Consider the following 27,571-nt stretch of genomic DNA (forward strand, 5'->3'; position numbering starts at 1 on the left):
ACGTCGACTCCTCATGCCACGAGATCGGACCCGCGGTTTTCTGGAGACCATGTCATGCTTCTTCACCTTACTGGCATTTGCTCTCCTGGGAGATGCCGCCGTCTTAGACTGGACCACCTCTTACGCCAAAGCGAGTTCGGCACTCCAAGGGCTTACTGTCGAAGAGAAAGTTGGTATCGTCACTGGTATCGGATGGCAGAAGGGGCCATGCGTCGGTAACACCCCCCCTGTTCCAAAAATCGGCCTACCAAGTCTTTGTTTGCAAGACGGCCCACTGGGAGTCAGATTTGTCCAAGGAACCACTGCTTTTCCAGCAGGCATTCACGCCGGCGCTACGTGGGACAAGGACTTGGTCTATCAAAGGGGAGCTGCTATGGGAGAGGAGTCGAGAGCTCTGGGAATTCATGTTCAGCTAAGCCCTGTGGGAGGGGCTCTTGGTAAGGTGGGTTTGAACGCTTCGTTCCGTGTCAAATTTTGGGCATATCTTTGCAATTTTCCGAGGCCCTTGGAGTTGGAGGCTCTGGACTCCTTCGGCGAACAATAGCTTTAATCTGCTATTTCCAACATCAGGCTCACCATGCAATCCCCTTTCCCTATTTGCTTGCCACGTGCCTTTTTTTCTGTTTTGCGTCCGCTTGTTGATTCCTCCCAAGAAGCATTCGATGACGATCGCCTCAGATTCCGGAAGGTGGCCGAATATGGGAGGGTTTCACCAACGACGCCTATTTGTCCGGCATTCTGATGCAACAAACAATCAGGGGCTTGCAATCATCAGGAGTGCAGGCCTGCGCTAAGCATCCCGTGGGCAACGAGCAGGAAAAGAACCGCGAAACGATGTCATCGAACATTGACGACCGCACTCTCCACGAGTTGTACATGTGGCCATTTGCAGACTCAGTCCTTGCTGATGTGGCCTCGATGATGTGCTCCTACAACAAGATCAATGGAACCTGGGCTTGCGAAAGCGACAAGCTCCTGAATGCGCTGCTTAAAGACGATCTTGATTTTAGGGGTTACATTATGTCGGATTGCAAGTAGAGCCCCATTGTTTGATATTGGATCTTTGTTCTGACTGTGGTCCAGGGAATGCTCAGCACTCTTCAGTCCAGTCTGCACTGACCGGCCTGGACATGTCAATGCCAGGGACAGACTACAACGGGGGCAGCATTTACTGGGGACCATCGCTCACCGAGCTTGTTAAGAACGGCACCGTACCCCAGACAAGATTGGACAACATGGTTACGAGAATTCTCGCCGGCTGGTACAAGCTGCAACAGGACCAGAACTACCCGCGCGTAACTTTCAACTCCTGGACCGGCGGCACAGGAGGGCCCAATGTGCAGAGCTCTCACAGTCAAATTGCAAGACAGGTAGCGAGGGACGGCATCATCCTGCTCAAAAACGACCGAAACACACTTCCGCTGAGACCAAGTGGCGGGAGCATCGCTGTAATAGGATCCGATGCGATCACGAATCCGGACGGTCTCAACGCCTGTAAGGATAAGGGCTGCAACAACGGCACGTTGACTATGGGGTGGGGCTCTGGCAGCGTTGAACTCCCCGTAAGTGCAGACTGACTTCTCCCTGAACTTGGCTTTCAGCTCCGCTTCGTTATACGACGCTAATAAAGGCCATTCCTCTAACGCGCTCATTTGCAGTATCTCATTGACCCTCTAAGCGGTATTCGTAATCGCCTCAGTGGAACCACAACAAATGTGATTCCATCAACGACAGACGACAAGAATGCCGCAGCAGGCGCCGCCGCCGCCGCGTCCATGTCGATTGTCTTCGTCAACTCCAACTCAGGCGAAGCCTACATCACTGTTGAAGGCAACGCCGGAGATCGTATCAACCTCGACCCCTACCACGATGGCAACGGGCTTGTTGTCGCAGTCGCCGCAGCTGCCGGTGGAAAACCCGTCATCGTGGTCATCCACAGCGTTGGACCCATGTTGCTCGAATCCATCTTGTCGCACCCGAACGTTGTGGCCGTCGTCTGGGCTGGCCTGCCTGGTCAGGAGAGCGGGAGCAGTCTGGCTGACGTGCTATTCGGCGACTACAGCCCCAGCGGAAAGCTGCCATTTACGATTGGCAAGTCGCGGGTGGATTATGGCGACGTGGCCGTTGAGCCAAGCATGGTGGACAGCTATGAGGAGGGGCTGTATATTGATTACAGGCATTTCGACAAGATGGGGATCACGCCGCGATATGAGTTTGGCTACGGCTTGTGTAAGTCTTTCCCGCTTCCAAAACCAACCCTATAAGAGGCAAAAAAAGTGGGGGAACAAAGATATCAAACGATTCCATTCTACACAGAAGAGCTAACCTGCCGTACCAGCCTACACGAATTTCACATACTCAGCCCTGGCCATCCAGCCAGCCACCGCCATGCCTGCTGGCCTCTACGACACCATCGCCGTTATCACCTGCACAATCACCAACATTGGGCCCTACGCTGGCGCCGAAGTCGCCCAGCTCTACCTATCGCTGCCACCTTCAGCGCCTGACTCGCCTGTCCAGCAGCTCCGCGGCTTCGACAAGGTCAAACTGGCGCCGGGCCAGGCTGGCACTGCGACCTTTGTCGTCCGCAAGAAAGACGCCAGTTACTGGGACGTGCCGCGGCAACAGTGGGTCATTCCGCCTGGCGAGCATCGGTTCGTTGTCGGCTCGAGCTCTAGGGACAGGAAGCTGCAGGGTGGCTTCGTTGTTCAGTAGGGCTCGTTCTAATTCTATCCATCCTGAGCTTTTCGCTCTCGGATGGACTTCCTCTTGTGAATTGTCTCCTGATTCAATTTTTTTTTTTTTTTCATAGCCTACCTACGAGCAGGGTATTTGCAGTTTAATTCTAGGGGATGGCAGTACAGTGAGGTCTAATTTGTGTGTAATCGGGCGCCACTGCTGCTGTAGATATTGAAAGGGTTGTTTCTACTTCACAAATGACGATGATCATTGCCCGCGGGACACATTGAAGGAGTAGCTGAGTCGACTGTGGCTGATTGTGATGTTCAAGTAGAGCCTCCCCCGTACCACCCTTGATTTTGTTGCTAAAGTTTGCAGGCTTATCCCTGCTAGTGCTTGTAGTTGCTCTATCCTACAATCAACGACAGGCCCCTTTCTATGCTGTCTATATTGCCGCAGTGGCTGTACTGTACGAGGGTTGTGCAGTACAAGCCATCATACCGATCCCAATTTGCCAGTCGACATCGGAATCGATACCGTAGGTGACCGAACGCGCCGAAGCCACGCAAGGCTTTGTTGAAGGTTATGAGGCTGCGGCAGCCTTGAATCTTGTTCCATGAGGCGGATTCACGAAGGTTGGATCGGGTTCATGTCACTGACCCTTGCAAGATGGTGTGCAAAGCACCCGGTTTCGCTCCTAATGCGCATCTCGAGTGTCTGCGCGAGACCCTTGGCACGGTCCTTGTGATCTTGGTGGAAGAGAAGCACAATGTCGTAGACAAGGAATTGGTTGTCATATATAACATCAAGGACGCAAATTGCTCTTGGAGAACAAGTGCCTCTTGAGGATCTGGAGCAATGCCTATGACACGAGAGTGCAGATTCTCATCTAATTGGTCCTCTTGATATTAGATGAATCAGAGTCTTCGGGTGACTGCTTTGATTCAAGAGGATCTGGGAAGGTAACTCGGGATCGGATCACCTGCGTGAGTGCATACGGCGCCTCTTCGTGAACTCCATATACAACGTTCAGCCATTCCAGTGCCTTTCCAACGCGAGAATTAAACTGAACCGTCATGATCTTGTCCTCTGGTGGGTTGCCTACGACTCGAGATTGATCCAGCAATGCGTAGAGTGGGACATCGGGAGGCGGTGTCTCGCCAGACAGAATTTCTCTGCGCTGACTTGTCGTGAGATTGAATATGCGGAATGTCGGTTTCAAGTCTTCTGCCTGCATTTCCTCTATTTTCCTCCGAACCTCTTGGTCTGAGATTTCGTCAAGCCGGGCACCGTACAGCTCACCCAGGTTGAAGATCTCGTTGACACCGCCTGCGCGTGCTGCTTGCGACGTGTGTTCAAACCACTTTAAGCTCCATTTCCGTCCGCTCGCGGCTTCGAGTGCTGCGAGATTGGCATGCGCTTCCGGTTCATCGCCGCCTTGGGTTGCCTTTTCATAGGCTTCAATTGCGCCTGCACGGTTCCCTTTCTCTTGGAGATATCGCCCGAGCGCCATCCAAGCGGTCGTCTTGTAAAAAGTTTCGGACGCTTCAAGCCACTGGTCTTTGATACTCTTCTTTTTCTTGCCGAAGATCGATGTGGCCTCTGGTTTTGAGGCCTCGGGTAGCTCGAGCTGCAATACTTCTTGCACGAGTTTGATCGCGCGGTCCAACTGGCCTCGACTGCGAGTAAGCTCCGCGGATAGCATCATTGCTTGCGGATCCTTCCTTTGAGCGAGCAAGTCTAATTGGGTCATGACGGGAGCAAGCTCCATCGAGTTCATGATTTTGACCTCCAGGCCACGGCCCTGTTCGTTTGCGCGTTGCAAGAGGAACACGACTGCCTGCTTATTCCCATTGGCAGCAAGGGCAAACAACAGCCTTTTTCCGACTTGACGCGCAAGTTGCGGCTGATGCGGGAATGAAAGACAGCGGGCAACGGTGTAAATTTCATGCAGTGATATTTGGTGGTCTAAATGGGGTTGCAGGCGTTAGAAATGCGGCCGTGCCTCAAATCAATTCCCACAGCACAGAGATGGAAATTTTTCACATCTATGCGGAGGATTCCAAGACTTACGATCTGCTTCGGGCACAATCTTTTTGCTGGCCTGTGGTTGAGTTGCACCGGTGAAGGCTTGGAGGATAGGTCTTATCCGCTCCTTCATAGCATTGCCAACGACGGAAAAGTCAACAGTCTCCAGCAAAGTGGTGGCGGCATCCTTTGATGATTCGCCATAGTCTGTTGGCCCAACTGGAAAACCACGTCGGACCGGCACTTTTCTTGGTGCTCTTCTGGGCGTTTTTAGAGCATAGCCGCGCTGTTGGTAGACAACACGTTCTGGGTTCTCAAAACGACAGAACAGGCAGGTCCTCTGGACTGCATTGACAGGCGTTGGAAAATTCCTTAAGAATCCGCGATGGAGCTGTTGGCGGAGCATGTTTCGGTGACGTTGATAAGTCAAGATCGGCTCTGGTTCTGAATCCGGGTGCAGTCGGGCCGGTCAACGGAGACGGAGATTCTAATAGTCCGTTCTGCCGGGCGGTAAGAGATTTTCTTCGCCCAGATGTTTGAGAGCTCGGGACTTTTTTTGGTGGGTCAACGCAGAACGGGCCTCCATGTTTTCGCGCGTCGTCCACAGCGCCCGCGCTTTGCTGACTCGCTCGCCTTCAAAGTCTTCCGAGACGCCTACCGCAGTTTCAAACGACGAAGCAGCCGCCATGGTAGCAACGCGCAGTGGCGCCGACACAAACAGCCCTCTTACAAGCTCGGCTACTCGTTCTGCGCGGAAAAGGTTCCAAGACGACACTCCCAATGGCACGCCTACGCGCAACAACAAGAAGAGAAAGTCTTCGGAAGACGAGGAAGAGCTGGAAACTCCCAAGATTTCTCTCTTAGCCCGCGAGGAGCCGCAGTCGACACCAAACACACAAACCACCAAGACCTCTGAGCCCTCCTCCGAGACACCAAAGAGAGGTCGAGGTCGTCCGAGAAGAAGCGACAATTCTCTCCTGGAGCAAGTGGTCACACCAAACCAGGCGGATAAGAAGGGCAAAGCTAGCGCAGAGACCCCACGGGAGAAAGAGACATCAGAGCAACAGGATGGCAACCAGGACGACGCGTCAATCTATAGTACTCCGGCGGATGACGACGACGATGAATCGATTTACGCAACGCCCGCGACAACTCTTCGTCCCACTCTTCGTGGTTCCGCACGGCCAACTCCCGCATCTGTCACACCCAAACCCCGTGGTCGAGCTGCAAGAAACACGCCCTCGAAGCCGTCCAGATTGATATCTTCTCAGACCATTGATGAGGGTGAGGAGGAGAAGACCCCCAAGCCTGAGCCCTCCAAGGTGGCAAACAAACCGAGGATCATTCGCTTTGGAAGCGAGGATCCTCCAGCGGTCCCAGAGCCAGCGCCGGAACCGCCAAAGAAGACTGAGATTCCGTCGTCCTCTGCGGATGAGGACAGTGAGGATGAGGCTCCAGAAGCCGTCACTGCTAGCTCTGCACGCGAACAAGCTCGCGCCGCAGAGGAGGATGCGGCCAAAGCCGTCAAGGAGTATGTTGTCCCAAACTCGTTTGAAATCCAGCTCGCTGACATTATACCAGACAAGAGGCCGCCGCCAAGAGGAAACGCCAGGAGCGTGAAGCGCGTCTGCGAGAGCAAGCCGCAGCCTCCAAGCGTCGGAAGCAGAAGGAAACCGAATCGAAGCTTGAACCCGAGGATGATAGCCCTCCTGCCGACGTCGCTTCCAGCACCACAATTACGGCCTCCAATCCTGCCGCTCTGTCCAAGCCCGCTTACAATCTGCAAAACATCCCCGATCTGCTTCCCGATGAGTTGCTCGCGGCCGCCCCTGCTGTGAGGCCGCCTACCCCTGAACCGGCGGAGCGCGCGACAGGTCTGGGTCAAAAGGAGGGTGAGAGGAAGAAACTCAACAAACACTTGAAGTTCTTGGACGAGAAGCCTGCGAAGGATATCAAGAAGGGTCCGGTCAGACTGCACGTGTTGGAGAAGGGCAACAAGAAACTGCCGCCCAAGGTCAACAACCAGAGCAAGAACATGAGGGACCAATGGCTGGCGGGTAGAAGAGCACAGCCAGCCAAGGGAAAGAAGGGCTTTGGTGGTCCGGAAAGGAAGAAGACCGGAGGCGGATTTCTGAGGAACTAGGGGGGCAGATGGAAATCTTTATGGAGTTTCGGAGGGCGTTCAAGCGACATGGGCCATGTGCGAGCTATGTGACATGGGTCGACTGAGTTTCGCAGAAAAATGGGATATGTATCCAATGGCTGTAATTGCGGCCCATGAAGCTCAAATCTAAAGAATCAACCTGCGCCATTCGAGGAATGTTTTCTGGATGGTGGCCTAGAAAGTGACTGTCGCTACTTTCGCGGCCTCCAACCAAGTCGGGTTCCCCTCCAACGTCTCCTTCCGAATAGCATAAAGCTCGTCCAAAAACGCCGGGACAAAGGTACCAGGGCCTCTGACATCCTCCCTCTTCGCCGCCCTCTCCGCCGCAATCTCAAAGAGCAGCACACCGGCCAGCGCCGCCACAATCTTCTGCTCCTTGCCCGCAACCAAAAACGCTGCGACCGTCGTTCCCAGCGTACAACCACTGCCCGTGATGGCGCCTAGATACTCGTGCCCGTTTCCAATCGCCAGCGTTAGCTCCCCATCCGACAGCACATCCGTAGCGCCCGTCATGAGAACCAGATTGCGCTCTCTACGGGCCAAGTCGCGCACGAGGGCAGCACGCTCGCGCAGGCCCATCGCGCTGGCGCCGCTGTCGACGCCACGCTGCTGGATATCGCCAGCGGTGCCAGCCACAGTGCGGATCTCGTTTTCGTTGCCCTTGATCAGGTCGAAGTAGCCGCCGGCTAGCAGCGTGCGCACGGCGGTGCGGCGCTGCGTCGTGGCGCCCGCGCCGACGGGGTCGAAGACGACGGGTCCGCCGACACTGTTGTAGGCGCGGAGGGCAGAGAGGTAGTTCTTCAGGCCCTCGTCCGTCACGGTGCCCATGTTGACGACGAGGGCGCCGGCGAGGCGGGCGAGGTCGGGCGCTTCCGAACCGTTGTTTGACATGATTGGAGAGGCTCCGCTGGGGTTAGGGGGTCAGTGAGAAGTGTCATACTAGCAGTAGAGCTCGGGGCTTTTGGTACTCCAGACGATAGGCTCGAGAAGGGGACGACATCTCCACCTCTTTCTCGTCCACCGTCAATTAGGACTCAATGTAGTAGACTTACATGCACAAAGCCACATTGGCAGCAAAATTTTGCACAACCATATTCGTCATGTTATGGCAGAGAGGCGTAAGATCAGCCAGCGCCTTGAGGACTGGAGGAATTTCCATCCGTATGACATCCGGTTTCTCCAGGCCTACAGGTGTCTTTTGCTCGACGGCAAACGCTGGCGGCGTCTCAACCAGGCGCTTCAACTCTTGCGCCGCCTTGAATGGGTCATCAGCGCCAATGATCGCGCTCACAACCGCAACACCGTCGAGTTGCTTCGAGGGCGCGGCAGACTGGTACAACACCCGCTGCGTGTTGGAGGCGTTGATGCCGCCAATGCAGACAGTGGATACGGAAGGGGCGGCGCAGGTCGACAGTGCGGAGAGCATCTCGCGCAAGCCAGCGGTGCCAACAATGGACTTCGTGTTCTCTTTCGTGGAGGTTGAAAAGACGGTGCCCAAGCCGAGATAGTCTGCTCCTCCTTCGGCCGCCGTGACGGCTTCTTGAATTGAGTTGGCCGTGACACCAATGATTGCATCTGGGCCAAGGAGCCTTCGAGCGCTGGCGAGGTCTGGATGTGAAAAGAATCATGTAGTCAGATATGTGGAAATCCAAAACGTGACAAATGTCGACAAGAAGAGATGCTCACCAATATCATCCTGCCCGATGTGCACACCCTCGACTCCAGCAGCTAAAGCAACGTCGACACGGTCATTGATGAGAAGAGGAACGTTGCGCGCTTTGGTGACCTCGTGCAACTGTTTGGCGATGCGGATGAGGTCCCCCGTGTCGCTTGTCTTGTCACGCAGCTGGACAATGGTGACGCCTGCCCGACCATCAAATCAGCACATTCCAAACCAGCATTTTTTCATCATTGTGCCTAACTAACCTCCCTCGACTGCAGCTTTTACAATGGCGACCAAGTCCCTGCTGCGCAGGATTGCGGGCGTGTTGTCCGTGACGAGATAGACCGAGTAGTCGACCGCCATGTTGCTTGGGGTGCAAACTTTTGCTTTCTTTAACCACCTGTTTTCTGCGGCTGGATTGGTGGTATGAGCAATGCCTGGTTGCTGCCACCATGGTGAATTCGTCATGAGATGCCGGTTTCGGTGGGGCAGACACGGCTCGCCTTGGGCTGCGGCCACGACTTCCAGTATCTTCCCACACACGTCTCGATTGACCACATTGGAAAGTTTATCGCGCAATGTAATATTCATTGAATCAGAAGGTGGTGAACCGTTCAATATGATCCAATCCATTTTGAGACTTTGAGGACTCTCGTGGGTCACACTATCGTCTATCGAATGGATTACCATAACCATCTTTCAGTTCAGAAACGCTGCAGATCAATACGTCTCTTTTGAACCAGGCCACAGTGATCTGTCATTCTCACTGCATCAGAGGATGAGGTTGATGCCCTTATGCCACGAAGTATTCCTTCATCATCACTGCGACAGCCTGCTGATGTTGTTCGGTATCACTTCGTTCAATGGCTTCAGGAGTCTGTGACCAGCCTCATGAAGATCACTAGGTAGTTGGTGAAGCGTTGATTTGCCTCGATCGAACCACGAGGGAATTATCCCAATTCGTTTTGATACGCCAGACCATCCATGCCCTGCCTGACGCAAAGTTCTTGCCCATTGTCTCACCAACACACCAGTCCATGCCCGCCCTGAATCCCACCCTGGTAGCCAAATCTTTTTAAAACTGTTATTCCTACAATACTGAGAACTGAGAAGACCGGGAAGAAGAGAAATTTTGGGATTTGGGGGTCATTCTGGGCGCAGAGAATTCCACCAAACCTGAGATTATTTTTTTGAAGAAAAACCAATCTACCGCCCTGGAAAGGGGGTGAGCTTTTTCTTATCTAGTCGTAGAAAACAGCTTCAAATCCGTAGATGAAGCCAAAGACCAGGAACGCAAATGCACCGCCGAGGGTCACTTTAGATAAAGTCAGCTTGGAATGATGGAGTTTGGAGCTTGTCAGTGTGATACTCACCAACTCTCATGCTCACGCGACCCGCGATTGCTTTGCCTCCCACAACCGCGACTCCAGTGCAGACAGCGTGACCACTGATGGCTCCACCAGTGACCCACCAATAGTCTTGACCAGCTGCCATTGCAATGGTTGCAATTTGACTCCGATCGCCCCATTCACCGAGGAAAGTCATCACAAACGTCTGTACCCACGCTGGGCTGAGTAGCAACGAAAAGAGATTGTTGAGTCCGCCAAGAACGCGTTCCATTGATGCTCCCGAGGGGGAGTTGGAGGGAGAGCGTGAAGATGACGGGCTGCGGTGCGTCGGAAGACGGCTTCGGGAGCGAGATTGGCGCCCGCGTCCAGCTTCCAGCATATAGGGATCCACTGACGAACGTCGCCGTTTGCTTGCAACCTGTTCCTTTTCCTCGAGCTCTGCTTCAACTTCTTGCATTTCTTCCCCGACTCCTTCTTCTGGACTCATGGCGAAACCCTCGCGGAGAAGTTTTGCACCAAAGATAAAGAACAACAGAGCTGCTGCGACGCTGGTGAGTTTCTTCGGGAGAAGTGTCGGCACTGCGTGACCAAGGACAGCAGAAAGAACGGTCATGGCGATGAGAGCGGAAAAGGCTGCGGAAAAGACCAGGACGCGCGGATGGCGCATGGCCATGAGGGCAGCCACAAGAAACGTCTTGTCGCCAACTTCTGAGAACAGAATCATGGTGAAGGAAAGTAAGAACGAGTCCCCAGGATGGATGATCGTTTCCTCTTCGGGTTCAGAGCCGGTCGAACTGAGTTTGGAGGCTTTCTGTTTGGATCCAGTACTGTCGTCCTTGGGCATGCTCGGGATGACCGGGTTTGAGGACCCGCTGTCGCCGTGAGGACTATCAGGGAGGTCCGATGGTTTCTGCCATGTATTATTAGCCTGAGCTCAGTGCCATATCGGACTGAATCATAATATACCTGGATGCCGACAGCGCCCTTGGCCTTGGATTCCGCTGTGGAGGAAGCATCCAGCTCCTCGTCAACCACCTCCACACCCAGACGCTCCTGCTCTTCGGTCGACATGGGTCTCGCCTCGTCTGGAGAAACGGGAACCTTTTCGAGCTTTCCTCCCAGCTCTTTTTCAAGCGCCTTGTGCTTCTTGTTCCTTTCCGATACTCCACCCTCAGTACCTGTTGTGCCCTTCTTAGGACCCACATGGTCAGGGTCGTCCATGACGCTGTCCTTTCCCGCGGCGATATCTGACGATACTTCTTTCTGGTCTCCGAGCACGCTGTCGCTGAGGCTATCGGAGCTTCCCTTGGAGCCAACGTCTACGACACCCGGCGACATCTTCTTCGGCTTGTCCTTGTCCGAAACAAAAGGCCCCCATTGCGGGCGGCCATCTTCGGCTGGCTTGACGCTGTCCGCGACGTCGACTTTTCCGGGGGCGACAGAGCCGGTTTTGGCGGTACCGCCACGTAGGTTCAGGTTGGTATCCTCATCGGTTGCACCAATGGCGGCAGCAGACGACAGTGCGGGCAAGAGCAGCAACAGCCAGCCAACTTGGCTCTTCCTCAAAATCATGCTGGATTGTGCGAATGATGGTTTCCGGTAGGAGCGAGGCTTGGTAAGGGGTAGAGTGTTGAAGAGTCGGCTTCGTCGCTGACGTAACTGTGCCGCGCGCAAGCTCAAACGACGGACGACGAAGAGTGGCAGGGCAGGATGGACTAAAGGAGCGGACGTCAGTCGGAGCCTCTGACAGAGGCAAAAGACGAATGTTGAGAGCCTTTGACGGCGGGTTGGTGTGGCATTGAGGTTTGGACAACGGGCTGGGTGGGTTTGGCCGTGGACGAATGGGTTCGTGAGGCGGTGCAGGGGCTTACACGTAACGTCTAGGGCATGGTGCGCAAGGGGCTGCTGAAAGTGATTGAGCTCAGGCCTGTCCGCACCTGGCGAGCGCTCAATGACGGTCGGGGAATTAGAGTTGCTGGCCTGGCGCCAGGTGTTGTTTGCCTACCTCACCACCGCGCCGGCTGTCCATGGGCGTGGCTTGACCTGAGTCCCAGTCCCGTCCTTGGTTCCTGAGGCAAAACGCCATCACGTGCACTGTTGCCGGGCGCGACGTGAATTTATCTCACGAGTCAGTTTGGTCATCGCCAAGCAACTCCACCAAAGACGCCTCCCCGCGACATTCCCTTTGCGCCCAACTACACGCTCACGACATCTTGAATGCGACAAATCTGAAATCATGGTCGTCGAGGCCAGAGGACTGCGCTCTTCGAGCCGCCGCACCCCGCAGCCGACCTCAGCCGCCGCCGCCAACGCCAGCCCGCGTGCCATGCGAGCCAACAGCCAGGACATCAATTCCACGCGACAAACGTCACCGCCTCACAGGACAACGCGCGGACAAGCGCGCGCTGCCAGTCTCGAAAGCACCCTGAGCACCGAAGGCGCGTCCCGAACTTCTCGAAGAACGGCCAAGCAAGCTGGTGCAGTGCGCGGTGAGTGTCTGAGAGCTGCAAAAGCATCACAACATGCTTCAGTCTACCATCCGATCGGCATCAGTCGCAAGCGGTTCATGGCTGACTAGACGGCGACAGAGCTGCCAACGGTCGAAGAGGATGCAGGGTTCCAACAACGGGGCCTTTCCGAACTACCTGCTACTGAAGACCACCCCAACCTCGAGGAAATCCAAATCTTTCAATCCGCGGCCGACTATCAAGCAGAGGGATCGCCAGGTGCTGCCTCCATCGCCTCAACATCCGCCGAAACACTTCATCCTCCTTCCGACCTGGACGTGTTGCTCATGGTCGATTCTCTCGGAGACTTGTACACAGACGCAAACAAGGTCCTTGAAAAGATTGCCCCGGAAAGTGCCTCCCAAACCGAACTGCGCAATCTCTACTCTGATTTCAGGAAGCCAGGCTCCGCTGTGAATCGGGTACTATCCAAGCGCATCGAACGATTTGAAAGATCGTGCGAGATCTTTGGGGCGAAAGAGTATGTCAGGAGTGACGTTGTGAAAGCTGCCTTCGCCGGACAAACACCTGCTCCAAACACCGGAAAGCCTCTCCCTCTCCGGGTCGATCCAATCTTGCAAAAGGCAAATCTAGCCCTGCTGGCGCTACGAATGAGAGACATTGAGCGCGAGACAAGTAGGACGTATGACATTCTACGTCTGCTAGACGACACTTTCCCGCGCGATTTTGTTTCCAGCGATGAAGACGGCGCAGACGACGGTTCCATGACGCGGGCAAATGATGCTTTATATGAACTTGGTCTCGAAATCAGAACTCAGTGCGCAATTCGCGTCCTGTTCGAGAATCAAGACAAGAAAGACTTCTGGCCCCAACAAGATATCTTGGAAACGTTTTTCTTGGCAAATGAAGAAGGCTACGGCTTTGACGCCGAGCACCGTTCTTTGCGCGGATGGGAGGTGCTCGGTCTCGACTCAGCCGAGGAGGGTTTACCAAAGGCGGTTGAGGATTTGGTCCACAAACGAGTCGATGAACTCCGCGCCTGCCTACCGGAATCAGACACTGCAGAAGATGTCGATTTTGAACAATTAGAAGCCAACTTCCCGTGGAGTCGGTTCATCACCCAGCTCCTTGAGTGGGTCTCAAGACGCAATGAGGAGATTGAGGCCGAAATCTCACATTTTGGAGGGATAAGAGCAGTCCAAAGCGCGCTACAAGAACACGTCGACCCAATTGACAGGCAGACAACACAAACTTCCAATTTCCCTCCTCAGGCCCAGCCCGCGGACCCAGAGCCTCCACCAAAACAACAGAGCCAATTTGCCTCGACGGCTCCAGGCGTGATATCTGTTTTGCAGAAATTGAAGCAAAAGGTCGATCGGTTGTCAGGGGGTGGAGCGAGAGAAGAAGCCGCAACTGCCGCCGAAAACCGCCAGCCCCGCGCGCCGCGTGCTGAGGAAATTGAAGACGAGTGGCAGCTGATTGCGAACGAAGAAGAGGACATCTCTGCAACTGCCGTAGAGATACAAGAGCCGCCACCATATGCCGCAAAGCAAGTCTTCATGGATCAGATCCGTCTGATGGAGCGGCAAAACAAGGAGAACATCAATCGGGTCCAGAGCGAAAAGGAAAAGACAAAATCGATATTCGACCGCCAACCAGATGCACATAAGGTCTCTTTTGACGAGGATGTGATCCGACAATCCCCTGCCAAAAGGTCCGGGGCGCCCAGCACTTCTCCAGCGAAAAGACGGCGCGTTTCTGATGAAGAGCAAGAGGAGGAAGAGGACGACGAATTCGAGACAGACCCGCGGCAAACGGCCGGCCGTCGGAGACGAGAAGCACCGGCGAAGCGTCGACGCATCACGCGCGCCCCGCGACGAGCTACGAGTCTCGCATCGACCCGGGGGCAGACCGACGGCAACGAGGACAACGGGGACGAGACGGTCGTGGAGGACGTCGACGTCGTGAGCCGCCTGGCGCGTCGGCAGGGCACGGCGTTGCCTCCAGTAACCGCCGCAGGCAACAAGCGGAAGCGCTTCCCGTGGACGGATCAAGAAGATAAGCAGCTCATTGCCCTGTTCCGCATCTATGGCGGAGGCAAGCAGCCCTGGAAGCGCATCAAGGAGGCGGACGAGGCCGACCTCGATGTCTTGCACCGCCGCGATCCTGTCGCGCTCAAGGACCGAGTGAGGACTTTGTGCTTCATCTATGACAAGTATGCTCCCCTGCGTCCCCCACCAATATTCTATGAAAGAGATGAGGCTAACAAACATTTTCCAACAGGGCAAATACGGGCCGTCCCGACGTCTTCGAGGGCCTGGAGATCGGCGACTTTTACAAGCGCAAGGTCGACGAGAAGCTGGGCCGTCTGCCGAGCGAGGTGCCCGCAGAATAGCCGCCCGCAGACCTGCATTGTACTATACTTTCCTAGCTTTACGATTTAAGAATCTGGGTTCTGGTGGGATGGATGGTTGGCGGCTTCTATCATTGCTCGGGCGTCCAGTGGCTTGCGCGTGGTTGGTGTGCGGAGAGCAAAGATTCAATCAGTTCTTGATGGACAGGGGCGCAAGTGACAAACGCCGTCTTCTCCAGGCACCTACAAGGCAGGCGTTTACGTTCAGGAGGGCGGGCGCGTCACCGTTTCTTGGGCTCGTTCATTCCAGGCGTTGATGTGGTGGTGATCTTCTTACTACATACCTAGATAGATACATGGTCACCACCGTACGGTAACCAGCCTTCTTTGGCCGATGAAGCAATTCTTATGATGGTTTGTTGCTACTCGTTGTGTCCGCTCTCGAGTTTCGCTCTCCCCGTAGTTGTTGTCGTTGGGAAGAGGCCAAATAGCTGAGAAGGGGCTAGGCGGGCAGTGTCAGTCGCACATACAGGTCAATTGATCCAGAACGAATTTGATTTGGATAGTATTCACTTGAACGGCGTGATGGGCCAGAAAGCCATACCTGCAACCCCAATTCCTGTGTGGTACCATCCCTTCCATTATTTCCAGTCCTCATGTGTTCGGCCACTGCACTGTTGCTACATACATGCCCGAGCCCATCTCGACTCTGAACAGAGAGCGAAACCTCATGGCATGATCTAGTCATCCATATTTCCCGCCATCACCACCACCATGGCCACTCAAAGAAATCTCCACGCGACAAGGCCGACGACCGCTATGCGAAGGGCAAGAAGAAACGACAAGAAGAAATGGGGAGTATTTTGAAGCGGGGGAGAGGAAGAAAGTCCAAGAAGAAGAAACCAGAGAAAGGGATCGCTGCCTCCCCAATATTAGGGTCCCCTCTCGGTCCGTGGTATCTAAACGCGCGAAGTAACAAACAATGCCTTGAGAGCTGTGAAAAGAAAAAAAAGCCCCGGGGGCCTAGGTCGATGCCAATGTCGCTGTTTGCCTGTACGCTGCAATCACGCTGCGCGATTCATGTGGCATGTGTCTCGTGGATGGATCGTCGCTGGGAGCAGCTCATTCCAGAAGCGTCTGCTCAGCAACGTCGTTGAGCGTACCGGCCTTGCCGCCATAGACCTCGGGTACACCGTCACCGAGCTGAGCGGCGAGTTGGTTGCCATAGCTGAGGACGGTGAACTTTTTGACAGTCTCCTTGGGAAGGAGGACCTTCATGGCTGTGAACATCCAGCCCATGACGACGGGCACGTTGACGAAGAACTTGCGCGAAAGCGTCTCTGGGTAGACCTTGGAAAAGAGCTCAATGGTGCGCTTCGAGGCTGCCTTGACGTGAGGGTCCTGGCGAATGAAAGAGACGCTCAGATAGTCGTGCACCTGGATGCCTTGGTATGGGTCAGGCCCCTGGTTGAAGTCTGGGATGGGCACGGTAGCCTCGTTGAGCTTGAGCTTTGCGATTCCCTTCTCCATGAGAGCGACACGCCAGCGGATGAATCTGTAGAAACGAATAACCATTAGCGACGCCGGTTCTCAAAAGAGGGAAGAACTTATCCACTGCGTGTAAGCTTTCCCGATTCCAAAGCCGCGGAAGTAGACCTTCCAACTAAGGAATCTAGGAAGCCCGTAAGTGCGATATTGGCTCTCAGCAAAAAATTTGCGACTTACCCCTCGAGATTGCCAAAGGTGGCCTTCTTGTCCTCGACAGCTCCGTACACGTTGAAGGTGACAATGTCCTTCTTGTTTGTGCTCTCCGGGACGCCCTCAATCTCCATGATGTAGCCCAGACCGTTGAAGATGTTCTTGTCAAAGCCAGCCTTCATGGCCTCGAGGGGCTGGAACTCGCGACGCCATTCGAGAGTCTCCCTCAACTGATCCTTGGCTTTGTCGATGTTGTTTGAGTTTGCGCGCAAGAACTTTTGGAGGATGAGCTTGGTGTGAAAGTCGCCAGATTCTTTGAGCGTGATGCCGTAGACCTCGTCGTACTGGGTGGATTTGAGAAGTTCAGGCAAGTCGGCGAGAAACTTCGAGAGGGGGTGGTCGGCAGCGAGTTCAGGCCAGACGGGACCGGTAGCCACAGGCGCGTCGGCCTTGGATTCTTCGGCACCGGCAGCAGCTTCAGCTGCAGGCTTGTCTTCCGCCTTGGGCTCCTCAGCCTTGGATTCTCCGGTCCTGGACTCTTCCGCTTTGGGCTCTTCGGGCTTGACGTCGCCAGCGGAAGCCTCCTCGGCCTTGATTGGCTCAGCTTCTTCTTTCTTTTCACCTTCAGTAGAAGCTGTAGGGGCTTCAATGGTAGGCTTCTCAGCAGTCCCATCCTTCTTGTCGGTCGTGGCGGGCGTGTCGTCCTTCTGCTCATCAGACGCGGTCGTAGCAGTCGGCGCGTTGGTCACGTCCGTGATGACGGGAGCTGTAGATTCGGCGGCAGCCATTGTGTCTGCAGGCTTGCTGGCGGCGACTTTGTCTTCGGGTTGAGAGTCCATTTTCGCAACGAGAGGATGTCGGGACAAAAAAGAAAGGCGTCAGGCAAGGAGCTTATAGGTAGACTGGAGCATTGGAAGCTCGGGGACGCGAGACAAGCGCGGCAGCCACCCAGGGCCCGGGCATGACTCGTACGATTACTCAGCCGCACGGGCCTCATTGCTCGGATGCGGCGACCCGTACCGCAGGACGGGGACTGGACCTTACCTCAGGAACTCTATACCTAGATCCAACCAAGGCCATGTCCGATCCAATGCCACCATCCAGATCTGTCCTCAATATCCATCTGCATCTCAACCTCAGTCAGTACTCTCTCACCCATTGGCGCCTCCAGCAGCCGACTCCGAATGTTCCAAAGGCCCAGGACAAATTTCCGGCCTCCGACGAATTTCCGTCAACACCCTCTCAAAGGGATATGCACGAGTCTGAGCGTGCAATCTGGGCCAGAATAGGAGGCACGCGCATATCGATGCAAATAAGGGCTACACAACGTGAACCACCCATTGGCTGGCGCCAGACGAAGCCGCCCGGCAGAAAACCGGCCTCCGTCACTGACCCTCGATATCGGCTAATCGTGACGAGACGATGCTATTCCAGGGAGCAAGAAAAACTGGACCCGTCACATCTTTATTCGAGCAGAGCGCCTATGTGCAGGCTCCCCTATCTGAATCTCTCACCATCCACCCTCTTCTTCTGTTTTCCAGGCCCGGGACCTTTTGCGGTCAACGATATCCTGCCTTCTGCTCTTTTGAGGATCTGCCTTCCAATCCTCACGTTGGTACGGTCGCGGTTCCCCCCTGAACGCTGGCTTCTCCGCCCTTACGACTCCTTGCTTGAGCCGCTGCTTCCCTATTCTTCCTTGTTCCCTTTCCCTTGTCCGCCCCTTGACTAGCTCAGGGTCCATCCCTCTCCTGACCATTTGCTTGTCAAAGGCTCTGGTGATAAACGCTGAAATTTCTGCCTTCCTGCTCGACAACTCCGAGAGCTTGTCCCGAGGGGCTTCGACTCTGTTGATGAGCCTGTCGTAGCAAGCAACCATGCGCCTCAATACGTCGAATGCAGTCTGCCTTTTTGGTTCGTCCATGCTGGATCCGTTGTACTTGCCGTAGGTCAACATATCTCGTATATAGCGATATGTGGGCTCAACTCGCTCGAGTCCCTTGAGCACATCGATGCCTTCCTCTGCATCAAAGACTCGCGACATGTAGCTGCCAACAGTGGTGATGTCAGTACCAGGCAACATCCGTTCCATCAACTGCAAAAGCTCTGTGGCATAATCAAGGCTGTTCTGGTTTTTTGCGTCGCGTGTGCACGCGCTCATAGCGATGCGGAAGATGGCGGGCGTGATTCTCAAATTGCCGTGGACAAAGTGTGTCTTGACGAGTTGAAGAGCGTCTGCCGACGACCTGAAAACCCTCAGAACCCGCAAGTAACCGCGAATCGATGGCTCGTCTGGCTCAATTCCATGGGTTTCTGGAGTGGTCAGAACGCTCCAATAGTTGTCGGCCGCCTGCTTGGACATGGTCTTCAGGCTGGCTTCCATGAGCAGTGTGAGGGTGATGTTGCTGGGCTTGACGTAGTGTTCTCCTTGTCTCCCTCCAACAGCCCTAGGCGGGCTCACAGAATCAAACTCGTGGCCCGGGGCGATGTTGTGGTTGGTCGTGCCATTCAGAGGCACGTTGAAAGCACCAATCGCCCTCGTCTGTGCAGGATCTGGCTCGGAAGAAATACGAGGCGTCATGCGGGGAATTCCCATTGTCTGCTCGACAAGCGAGAACAGCTCGTCGTGATATCGAGGCCGAGATCCACTCAGAAGAATTCTGGCCATGGCCAAGACCAAAGCCTCGTCCATTTGCAATTGATGTGCTCGCCACTTGGACACAATGTCCGCCCAAATCTTTCGAGAATCAAGAATTGCCTGATCCCGCCTCCTCTGGCCATCTTCTGTGCTCTCGTCGATCATTGTGCGTTCCGATTCGTCCTTCAATGCGTTCAGGATGATCGAGTACGTAGCACCGTCTGCCGCGCCAGGTCCGGTGTCAGGAATCTGACTTGCAACGGCCCAGAGCTGGTCAAAGGCTTTGGCCTTGGCGCAGACCTTGAGGAAGAGGTTGGTGTGGAGGATGGTTGGTCTTTTGGGCGAGTTCGGAGCAGACATGGCATAGTAGACGGCCATGGCGTTGGTCAGGGCTTGGGACTTATCCATGTTGTTGGAGATGCCGATGAGGACGAGGGAATAGGTAAAGTAGTCTGGTCTTTGTCCACGTTTCTTCATCTGAAAGTAGGCGTAACGTTAGCCAATGGAGTCGCCAAACGCTGTGGTGGTGGTCGCAAACCTCGTTAAAGACTTTGAGGGCGAGCTTGTCAAAGCTCTTTCTCATGAAATGGTTGATGATGTGATTCCACGCTACCACACATTCCATCTTCGAACTCATCTCACGCACACTCATTAGGGCCTTTTCCTCTTCTCCGCGTTTCAATTGCTTCAAAACATGATCTGCTACTTTTTTGGGGTCTTCGCTCAACCACGACAATTCTTTTTTCACATTTCTCCGCACAGTTTCGCTGACTGGTCCATTGTAGTTGAACTCTTTTTCGGCTCCTTCCAATTTGATCCTCATTGGTTTTCTCTTGACTTTGTCCGGATCTGCATCGTCGTCTAGCGCCTCCTCGTCGATGTCGTTGGCTACCTCGTCCTTTGCATAGGCGTGCCAATTCTCCTCATAATGCTTTGGGGGAACATAGTTGTAGGTGCTCGGTTCCTGAGCATAGCCGCGGCGGCTGGACGTGGAGAGGACTAGTCGGGGAAGACGGCGGTTGCGGACAAGAGCGGTCGGTTGCGCGAGAAGAGGTCGATGTGCTATAGCGCGGAGACAGGGCCAGAGGCAAGAATGGCAGCCCAACAAGCTACGCATCGAGAGCGATGGCGACGTGGGGTTGGGGAATAGCACCGGGAATGTTTTTCGTGGGAGGTGACTTTTCGCGGCGGCGCCAAACGGAAACGCGACGGCGCGGAGCGGAGGGTGCGGTCACGTGACGACGCATTAATGCCTGAGGCTGGCCAAGGAAATATATCTTCGGCGGCGGGCAGTCAACTCAAGAGACAAGAGAACCAACAAGCGAAGCGACCTAAGGCTAAGCATGCATCCATGGCGGCAAACAGTGGGCCTGGGGTGCGGACAGAGAGACCATTCCTCGAACAGTTTAAGGCCAGATCGGATCTGGACGCTTGCTCGAGGCTTGGAGATCTGCGGCTAGCTGGTTGCTGTCTGGCTCGAAAATAAAATGGAAAAAAACAAACTGAATCGCATGCGTCAAATGTAGTGCAACACCTCACCGACGTCAATGACCGACCGGGTTCCTAGCCTAGCCTAGCCTTCGGGTGCAAGCATCATGGTGTCGGTCAACCTTTGCTAGCGCCCTGTGGCTTCCAAACGCTGTTTTGACGACAGACCAACTCCCACGACCTCGACCTCGTCCGCTCCACTCCACTCCACTCCAGCGTGACATGCGCTGCCTTCAGTTTGCTGTGTCATGGACGTGCCGAGTTGACAGTTCATTCTCGCCGTGCAGTTCTGCCGCTTGTGTAATATGACAAAGGACAGCCAACCACTGCAAAACACCTCGACACGACAAGACGACGTACAGCTCCACGCATCATGTCACAACGCCCCATAGCGCCGCTTCTGCTATTCAAAGGCAGGGTTCCGGTCCAACTCCACGCCGTGTCACCTCCGTCGGCCGGACAGGTGGAAGCTTTTCGTCCACTCACGCATCCCGGCGCCATGTCCAAATGTCATCCACCTCCTCAGCTGTACGCACATGCTTTCCCGGGCTTCGACGACATCACGGCATCCTCTGTCACGAGCCCAGCCGCCGGCGTCTCCACGTGCTGCATGCCAGGGCCACGGTCCGTCAGCAAAATCATTTCCAACGTGAATAAATGGCCAGGTCAACCGACGCCCGAGAGCCCTGTCCATCGCAACACGACATTCAACGTAGTATCAGATGCTGTGTACCGTTTGATGACGAACCGCCAATCGCAACACCAAGCACGCACTCCCCATCTGGATACGGACGCCAACGCACCGTACCGCACCTATGTAGGTACATGCACGATGGACGGGAGCCACGCAGCCGGACGTCCATCTGCCACGGCCAGGCCGCCGCCTTGATCGGACGGTCCATGTTTCCAACCAACCATTGGCAACATCTTTACTCCCTCAGGGCACCGAGCGGGTACGGCTCACAAGTCTTGTGGGTGCAGTACGGCGGGGGAAAGGAAAACGCCACCAGCCCGGCGGGCCATGACTCGGGATCGACCTCTGGACCTCTCAGTCGAGTCTCAGCTGGGCTGCACACGCTGTGCCGTTATCCGCGTGCGCACTCAGGCCGATGGATTGACGGACGGGAACATGTCCATTCCTCGTCTGCTGGTCCGCTCTGATCCATGCGTTTCGGCGGGGAAAAAAATCTTCTACTCGCCATCCCCTGCTCATCACACGCTTTTGAAAGCAACAATCTGCTTGACTGACGGTCGATAGGATTTCTGCCCAACCAAGGTGGCGGCGGAGAAGCTTTCGCGAGACAGCGAGAGCGAAAGAGAGGGAAAAGATGGCCAACAAGTCACCACCGTACCACTCACCCCACCACACTCCACCCCACCCCGGCCGCCCAAGCGAGAGCGGGCAGGACAGGGCAGGGCAGTGTAAGCGAGCACGTCCAGCAGATACCAAGGGCAGGCAAAAACGAGGGCGAAAAAAAAAAAGGAAGTCCACAGGGCTTGCACGTCCACGCCCACCCACCACACGCACGCAACACCGCACGTCCCTCTGGTCTCTGCTCTCCTCGTGTGGGACCCGGGACTGGTGGGCTGGCTGCTGAGGTGCATTTTTGCCTTGCCCTCCGGCCCTGTGCCTTTCAACAACCACAGACCATCCCACCCAGGGTAGCACTGCCCTCGGCCTGGCTGGCACGTCCGTCCGCGAGCACGCACGTCGCACGCGCGCACGCACGCACGCACGCACACCGATGAGCAGGTAGCTAGTGGCGGAAACCAACAAAGATCACGTCTGGCGGGCGGGTCGTTGGGAAATCCACCCACCCACCAGCCAGCCGGCCGGCCGCCCAGCCTAACCGCACAAGGTGGCCGTCGTTACTGCGTTTATGATATCAATCAATGTTACTCTACAAGAGCCTGTAGGCAGCAAAAAAGCCATTTGGGCTGGCGCCCGCCTTCGCTGTCAAACATACACACAGTAACGATGACTGACAAAAATGACAACAACGTACCGCGTCTCGCTCCCGGATCGAGCTGCTCCCTGCCCTGCCACTGCTGCACAGGCAGCAAGCAGAGCAGGGTGAGGGTCGACATGCAGCCCTGTCTGCCTGTCCGTCTGGTGGACTCTCATCATCCCAGTGATCGAGTAAATTAATATTGATCGACAAACACCGCGGAGCTGAAAGGCAAGAAACACGACCGTCGACCACCAACCGAGAGGTGGAAAAACAAAATGTGATACATCACTCTTTTTTTTGTTTGGTTCTTCCTCTTCCTCTTGTGAATTGCGATCCTGCCTCTCGTCTTTTGCTCTTCGATTATTACTGCCTCGATTGATGTTTCTTTGGCTCGCACGCGGTCGCGCAATCTCTTTGGCTAGGCTGGCTGCTTGTGCGGCGAGGAAATTGGAATTGATAGGAAACTTGTTGGGTGGATGGGACGAAGTATATGCGACGATGGTTATGGTTGTAGTCCTTGTCCAGTAGTACATCTTAGCTACATACATAGCCATTTGAGACCCTCGTTCATGCACCACTCGTCGGCTCGAAGGAAGAGGTAGAAAAGAGCAAGAGAGAGAGAGAGAGAGAGAGAGAGAGAGAGAGAGAGAGAGATGCAATTCTGATCATGTAGACGTTTGACGAATGGCGAGACAGACGCACTAGTCTTTCCACTGCAACGGGCACGTAGTAGTGGTCCACGCCAGGTACTAGACTAGGTAGGTATGTCCGCCTGCTTGATGCCTGCTTGCCTGCTACATGCCCGCCCGCGCTTACCATCGTCTACCGTTTAGCCTGGGCTCGCCCTGTTAGCCGCCGTAGTTTGACTGACATAGGTGAGTGCTAAGGTCGTCTGCAAGCGTTGGCGGCCATCTGTCGTCCGTCTATCTTCTCTGCTAGCGCTCGGCACGTTGCGAGCGAGGAGGAGGCAGGGTTGACCGGAACCAGAGGCGCTGACAGCTGAGATACGAGAGGCAGAAAGAGAGAAAAGGAGAGGAGAAAGATGTTGTATGTGTTTGAAAGGGCAGACCAAGATTGCATTTTTGCATGTGTATATTGTGTACTCGTACAGAAGTTTTGAGTTGCGAAAAGAATCTTCTCTCCGCCGTGGAAGTTGTTCAGTTCTTCATCCCACTTCGTCGTCCGTCATCCGTCATCCGTCAAGAGTCGTCATCCCTCTTTGACCAACCCACCTACCGAATGCGGCGATGGGAGAGGCAGTAGTCGTATGGCACGAGGAGAAGCGGAGGGAGACCGGGAGGGACAAGGGCTCTGTTTGGATGCAAGATGTAGTTCTCACAAACATCTCCAACCATCAATCCACCTGTCCGTCCAGCTGCCACCGAATTTCCTTTCCCTCTCTTCCTAGAAACCTTCGTCCCATGCCATCGTCCCCATCGAAAACCGTGGTGACGCAAAATCATGCATTGCCCTTTCAACCATGCGCTCGATACCACTTTGCTCTTTCATCCCTTCCATCAATCACCCTTCGAGGCCGGGAACGCCTCCCTCCCTCCCACAACCAGCCGTAAAGCTAGGCCTTTGGCGTCCCCAAGCCACCGCCACCACCAAGCCCCAGATGGACCCTTCGGGCCTCGCCCCTTTAAACCCTTTCGCAACCCCTTTCCATTACACACAAAAATCTCCAGCCACCAGGATCCCCGCCGCCTTCGGACCCCGTCCACTGCCGTTTCATTCGCTCTCACACACAACCTTGTAGTAGAAACAGGGGAAGAGAAAAAGTGCACGATCAAACAACACAGGCAGCATGAATTGAACCAAAGCAAGAATGAAAGAGGGAAAACCAGAAAAGGGGTCGGAAAAAAAGCCAGAATTGTTTCATAGACGCCGGGACTGTATGCACGTCTCTAGAAAGAAGCTCCTGAGTCGACGGATGGAATTTTTGTGGTGTGGATTTGGAGAGGAGAGAGAATACTTCTTGTTGTTGTAGCAGCCGGCTGGAGACTTTTCCAGGTGGTGGACATGTTGATTTTCCCTGCCACACAAGCTTTTGCTCCCTCCACACACCACAGGACTCTGTTCAAAGAGGACGCACCAGTAGTTTGGAGTGCTTCCAAGTGAGAGGATTTTGATGAGCGAGAGACGAAGAGTGCAGAGGCCGTCCTGTCCAAGAACTCCTAAAAGAGTTTTTCGCTTTTTTGCTTTTCCGGGCCCAATGGAGGAGACAAAACCGTAGAGGTTGTGATGCCGGTTGGTTGAAACCTGAGCGCCAGGCGTTCTCGAGAAGCTGCTGAATGCCGCCGTAGTCGTATTTCCGAAACCGGTAGGGGACAGGCCGGGCATCGTCGACCAGAGAGCTGGGGCGCGACCGACCGTCAAGTCGTCATTATCGTAGATTCGCTGTACCCCCGAAATTCGTGTGACCGCAACACCCCGAAAGAAATGGAGCCACCGCCGCGCGAAAATGCATAACACAAACCGAACGCAAATGCAATCATGCTGCGCAGACAAAACAGGAACGGCAAACGGCTGACTAATGGTAAGAACTCGAGAATGACTCTATTGCTGGAATGTGGCCGATCCGTTGTCGGTTGCTGGAGAGTGGTCAGCATGTGTGCTGGCATGGCGGGGGAGGGGTCGGTTTACATTGTTGGTACATCTGCTGACCTTGAGCGTAGGGCGACTGAGGGTAGCTGCTGCTCGCATTAGACGCACCGCCATACAGCTGTGGGTTTGCGGCAGCATACTGGGCCATGTCTCCAATTGCACTTGGGCTCTGAGTGCCGTACTGTGTCGTCGTCTGGCCCGTAGCACCAGCGGGTGCATAGCCAATGGGCGGCAGTTGAGGACCACCCATCTGCGCCGACTGACCCATCTGGCGGTCGCCGTAGATGGGGCCTTCAGCATTGCTGTTCTCCTGGCTGCGAGCCTCCTGCTGACGCCGTCGCTCCTCGTCGGCCTTGCGCTGAGCCTCCTCCTCCTTCTTCTTGGCCTTCCACTCCTTCCGAATCTCTTTGAACTCTGCGTCGTGATGATAGTCAGCTACCATTACACAAGGATTTAGTGTAGGCATGGCGGCGCGTTTGGTGTCGAGACTAGACAGGGCATGGGTGGGCTTGTGCTAGCTTCCGAACATCACCAAAGCGATTCGAGTCCGACCGAGCGGGAACCACCAAAATAGCCCGCGACACCAAAACACGCCTCGAGCAAGTACCCTGACCCGCGATGGCGCGTTGCGCTTGGAACGCGCCGTTGCGGCTAAACACAAATTTCTTCAGACGTACCTTCCGGTGTGCGTTTTTGACCGTGCGATTGCATCGTGACGTGCGCATTGAGGTGGTTCAGCGTGCCGTAGGCCTTTTCGCACCCATTCCAACCACACTTGTACATGCGTTCAATTTCTTCGTAGCGCCTGCGTGGTCGCTTGTGCTGCTGAGCGCCGGGGATGGGGACGAACGAGTAAACGGTCGAGAGAGGATGGCCGCCCTGCTTGGACGTCAGAATGGAGCAAGACGAGGTTCGCGGCAAAGCGCTTACCCCGGGAGGACGCTGGACGGGCGAGACCATTGAGGGCGCAGGCGCGCCGGTTGAGACGGGCCCGTGGCCGTACATGTGAGGAGGGTATTGCGCCCATTCGGGGCGCGTGGTGTAGACGGGCGTGGCCGGGTGACCATACGGTTGCATATGGGGCTCCGGAGGATAAGGTGAGTATTGATTGTGAGGCGGGTAGGTTGGAGAGGTGGCGGCGGCAATGGAGGGATCTATAGGGACATCGGGGTCAGACTTGTTGCTTTGCGCGAGGTCATTGTTGGTGGCAGCATTGCCATCGGACAGAGGCAAAGACGGACTTGTTGCTTGGGCCATGTTTGCAGCTGCTGGAGGCTGGCCCGGCGGGTACTGTCCTCGTTGAACGTATTCGGGGAAGGAGCCCGAGCGGGCGGAGGAGGGGTTGATGCCGTATTCAGAGGTAGGAGTGGCAGACGAGGAGAAGGTGGACGAGCGAGGGTCTGATCCTTGGTACTGCGCAGCAGAGGGTTGATCTGGGTTGGCGAGATGTTCAGAGTTGTTGTCGGCGACGAGGTAGGGATCGGTGGTGATACCTGACTGCGGGTAGTCGTTTTGTCTACCGTCCATAGACTGCGCGTGTCCGACGTTCAATTGTTGGGCGAGCTTTTGACTCGGCGACAAAGGGCTTTCGGATGATGTAGGATGGGGAGTGGGATAGCTTGCGGACATGTCACGCTTAATTTGCAAGCGTCGGCGGATGATTCGCCGCTGGGCAACGAACGAACGAGCGAGCGAGCGAGCGAGCGAGCGGACGAGAAGAGGGTGGACGAGACTGGACAAGCAGGCAGGCGGCGCTCGAGTGGATGGACGGTCGACGACGATTGATTTAGGCCGTGCGGGACCGAGGCTGGGATCCAACAGCTGACGGTGGGAGGCGGTAGTTGAGATAGCGTGCAACTTAGACGCGGGTGATGCGCAGGCCGGTCTCTTTGAGTGCAGGCTACTCGGCTAGGGTGTCCGAGCGCCCGCTGGCCGAGTGCGAGGTGGAGGAAGAGCGGACGGAGCGCAGGCGGAGATGTGGAGGGGGTTTTGGTGGTAGGCGTCGCCGGTGGATGGGTGGTTGCTGGTCGGCGGTAAGGTAGCGCGCCAGAGAGTCGAGGTCGGGAGGGTGCGATGATGGGGACTCGTTGACGGATGGTGGTATGGTAGTAGGGTAGGGTAGGGTAGGGTAGGGTAGGCGGGCTGGTCTGGTAGGGGTTTGGTGGCGGACGTGGACGTGGGCTTGGGACTTGTCGTGGCCCTGTGAAGATTGCAGCACCAGCAGCGGATTTGGCCTTAGCTCAGGGAGTGAGGTAATGGCGCCGAGCGGACGACGTCTCGAAGCTAGGCGTTAGTGCTGTGGTGCTGCCGGTGCGGTGGTGTTGGGGGGAGACTGGGCAGTAAAAAGTGGAAAGGCGCGACGACCTCGGTACCCAGCTAGCCCGCCGCCATGAAACCACGGCGAAAGCCCAGGGCCAGACTGCCCAGTAGGAGGCCCCGGACCGCTCCTGGCTTAGTCGGCCCTTATGACTTAAACTTTGCTGGGTT

The 27,571-nt window shown here is 55.3% G+C and overlaps 11 protein-coding genes across 11 annotated transcripts; 4 read left to right on the forward strand and 7 right to left on the reverse strand.

Annotated features, from left to right (window-relative positions):
* Positions 1–49: 49 nt before the first annotated feature.
* On the forward strand, positions 50–2,715 carry J3D65DRAFT_643629 (putative beta-glucosidase L; the record flags this gene model as incomplete). Its single annotated transcript, XM_066802095.1, has 5 exons — positions 50–442; positions 679–1,012; positions 1,084–1,562; positions 1,659–2,229; positions 2,339–2,715. The coding sequence occupies 5 exons, from the start codon at positions 50–52 to the stop codon at positions 2,713–2,715; spliced, it is 2,154 nt and encodes a 717-aa protein (XP_066659866.1).
* A 762-nt stretch (positions 2,716–3,477) lies between these two features.
* On the reverse strand, positions 3,478–5,120 carry J3D65DRAFT_28641 (uncharacterized protein). Its single transcript, XM_066795121.1, has 2 exons — positions 4,753–5,120; positions 3,478–4,647 (listed from the first exon to the last, which is right to left on the reverse strand). The coding sequence occupies exons 1-2, from the start codon at positions 5,111–5,113 to the stop codon at positions 3,569–3,571; spliced, it is 1,440 nt and encodes a 479-aa protein (XP_066659867.1). The 5' UTR covers positions 5,114–5,120; the 3' UTR covers positions 3,478–3,568.
* A 148-nt stretch (positions 5,121–5,268) lies between these two features.
* J3D65DRAFT_673368 (U3 snoRNA associated-domain-containing protein) lies at positions 5,269–7,025 on the forward strand. The gene is made up of 2 exons (XM_066803526.1): positions 5,269–6,238; positions 6,289–7,025. The coding sequence occupies exons 1-2, from the start codon at positions 5,292–5,294 to the stop codon at positions 6,848–6,850; spliced, it is 1,509 nt and encodes a 502-aa protein (XP_066659868.1). The 5' UTR covers positions 5,269–5,291; the 3' UTR covers positions 6,851–7,025.
* J3D65DRAFT_610206 (Hydroxyethylthiazole kinase family-domain-containing protein) lies at positions 6,860–8,992 on the reverse strand. The gene is made up of 4 exons (XM_066798782.1): positions 8,798–8,992; positions 8,558–8,734; positions 7,924–8,479; positions 6,860–7,778 (listed from the first exon to the last, which is right to left on the reverse strand). The coding sequence occupies exons 1-4, from the start codon at positions 8,895–8,897 to the stop codon at positions 7,046–7,048; spliced, it is 1,566 nt and encodes a 521-aa protein (XP_066659869.1). The 5' UTR covers positions 8,898–8,992; the 3' UTR covers positions 6,860–7,045.
* Positions 8,993–9,561: 569 nt separating this feature from the next.
* J3D65DRAFT_28720 (UPF0016-domain-containing protein) lies at positions 9,562–11,612 on the reverse strand. Its single transcript, XM_066795127.1, has 2 exons — positions 10,850–11,612; positions 9,562–10,793 (listed from the first exon to the last, which is right to left on the reverse strand). Exons 1-2 carry the CDS (start codon positions 11,453–11,455, stop codon positions 9,852–9,854), a joined length of 1,548 nt encoding a protein of 515 aa, XP_066659870.1. The 5' UTR covers positions 11,456–11,612; the 3' UTR covers positions 9,562–9,851.
* A 354-nt stretch (positions 11,613–11,966) lies between these two features.
* On the forward strand, positions 11,967–15,230 carry J3D65DRAFT_610213 (uncharacterized protein). Its single transcript, XM_066798783.1, has 3 exons — positions 11,967–12,372; positions 12,472–14,566; positions 14,635–15,230. Exons 1-3 carry the CDS (start codon positions 12,120–12,122, stop codon positions 14,744–14,746), a joined length of 2,460 nt encoding a protein of 819 aa, XP_066659871.1. The 5' UTR covers positions 11,967–12,119; the 3' UTR covers positions 14,747–15,230.
* Positions 15,231–15,826: 596 nt separating this feature from the next.
* J3D65DRAFT_643632 (CRAL/TRIO domain-containing protein) lies at positions 15,827–17,241 on the reverse strand (the record flags this gene model as incomplete). The annotated part of the gene is made up of 2 exons (XM_066802096.1): positions 15,827–16,259; positions 16,430–17,241. The coding sequence occupies 2 exons, from the start codon at positions 17,239–17,241 to the stop codon at positions 15,827–15,829; spliced, it is 1,245 nt and encodes a 414-aa protein (XP_066659872.1).
* Positions 17,242–17,461: 220 nt separating this feature from the next.
* Positions 17,462–20,535, reverse strand: J3D65DRAFT_563964 (uncharacterized protein). Its single transcript, XM_066797592.1, has 2 exons — positions 19,576–20,535; positions 17,462–19,514 (listed from the first exon to the last, which is right to left on the reverse strand). The coding sequence occupies exons 1-2, from the start codon at positions 20,152–20,154 to the stop codon at positions 17,913–17,915; spliced, it is 2,181 nt and encodes a 726-aa protein (XP_066659873.1). The 5' UTR covers positions 20,155–20,535; the 3' UTR covers positions 17,462–17,912.
* A 4-nt stretch (positions 20,536–20,539) lies between these two features.
* Positions 20,540–22,186, forward strand: J3D65DRAFT_28814 (uncharacterized protein). Its single transcript, XM_066795135.1, has 2 exons — positions 20,540–21,342; positions 21,784–22,186. The coding sequence occupies exons 1-2, from the start codon at positions 20,899–20,901 to the stop codon at positions 21,949–21,951; spliced, it is 612 nt and encodes a 203-aa protein (XP_066659874.1). The 5' UTR covers positions 20,540–20,898; the 3' UTR covers positions 21,952–22,186.
* On the reverse strand, positions 21,908–23,245 carry J3D65DRAFT_28923 (uncharacterized protein). The gene is made up of 3 exons (XM_066795142.1): positions 22,532–23,245; positions 22,263–22,397; positions 21,908–22,056 (listed from the first exon to the last, which is right to left on the reverse strand). Exons 1-2 carry the CDS (start codon positions 23,029–23,031, stop codon positions 22,283–22,285), a joined length of 615 nt encoding a protein of 204 aa, XP_066659875.1. The 5' UTR covers positions 23,032–23,245; the 3' UTR covers positions 21,908–22,056; positions 22,263–22,282.
* Positions 23,246–25,082: 1,837 nt separating this feature from the next.
* On the reverse strand, positions 25,083–26,611 carry J3D65DRAFT_545699 (transcriptional regulator; the record flags this gene model as incomplete). Its single annotated transcript, XM_066796781.1, has 3 exons — positions 25,083–25,498; positions 25,762–25,963; positions 26,015–26,611. 3 exons carry the CDS (start codon positions 26,609–26,611, stop codon positions 25,083–25,085), a joined length of 1,215 nt encoding a protein of 404 aa, XP_066659876.1.
* Between the last annotated feature and the right edge of the window lie 960 nt (positions 26,612–27,571).

Source organism: Phyllosticta citribraziliensis (assembly GCF_038025025.1).
Source record: "Phyllosticta citribraziliensis strain CPC 17464 chromosome Unknown J3D65scaffold_1, whole genome shotgun sequence".
Taxonomy (NCBI): Eukaryota; Fungi; Ascomycota; class Dothideomycetes; order Botryosphaeriales; family Phyllostictaceae; genus Phyllosticta; species Phyllosticta citribraziliensis.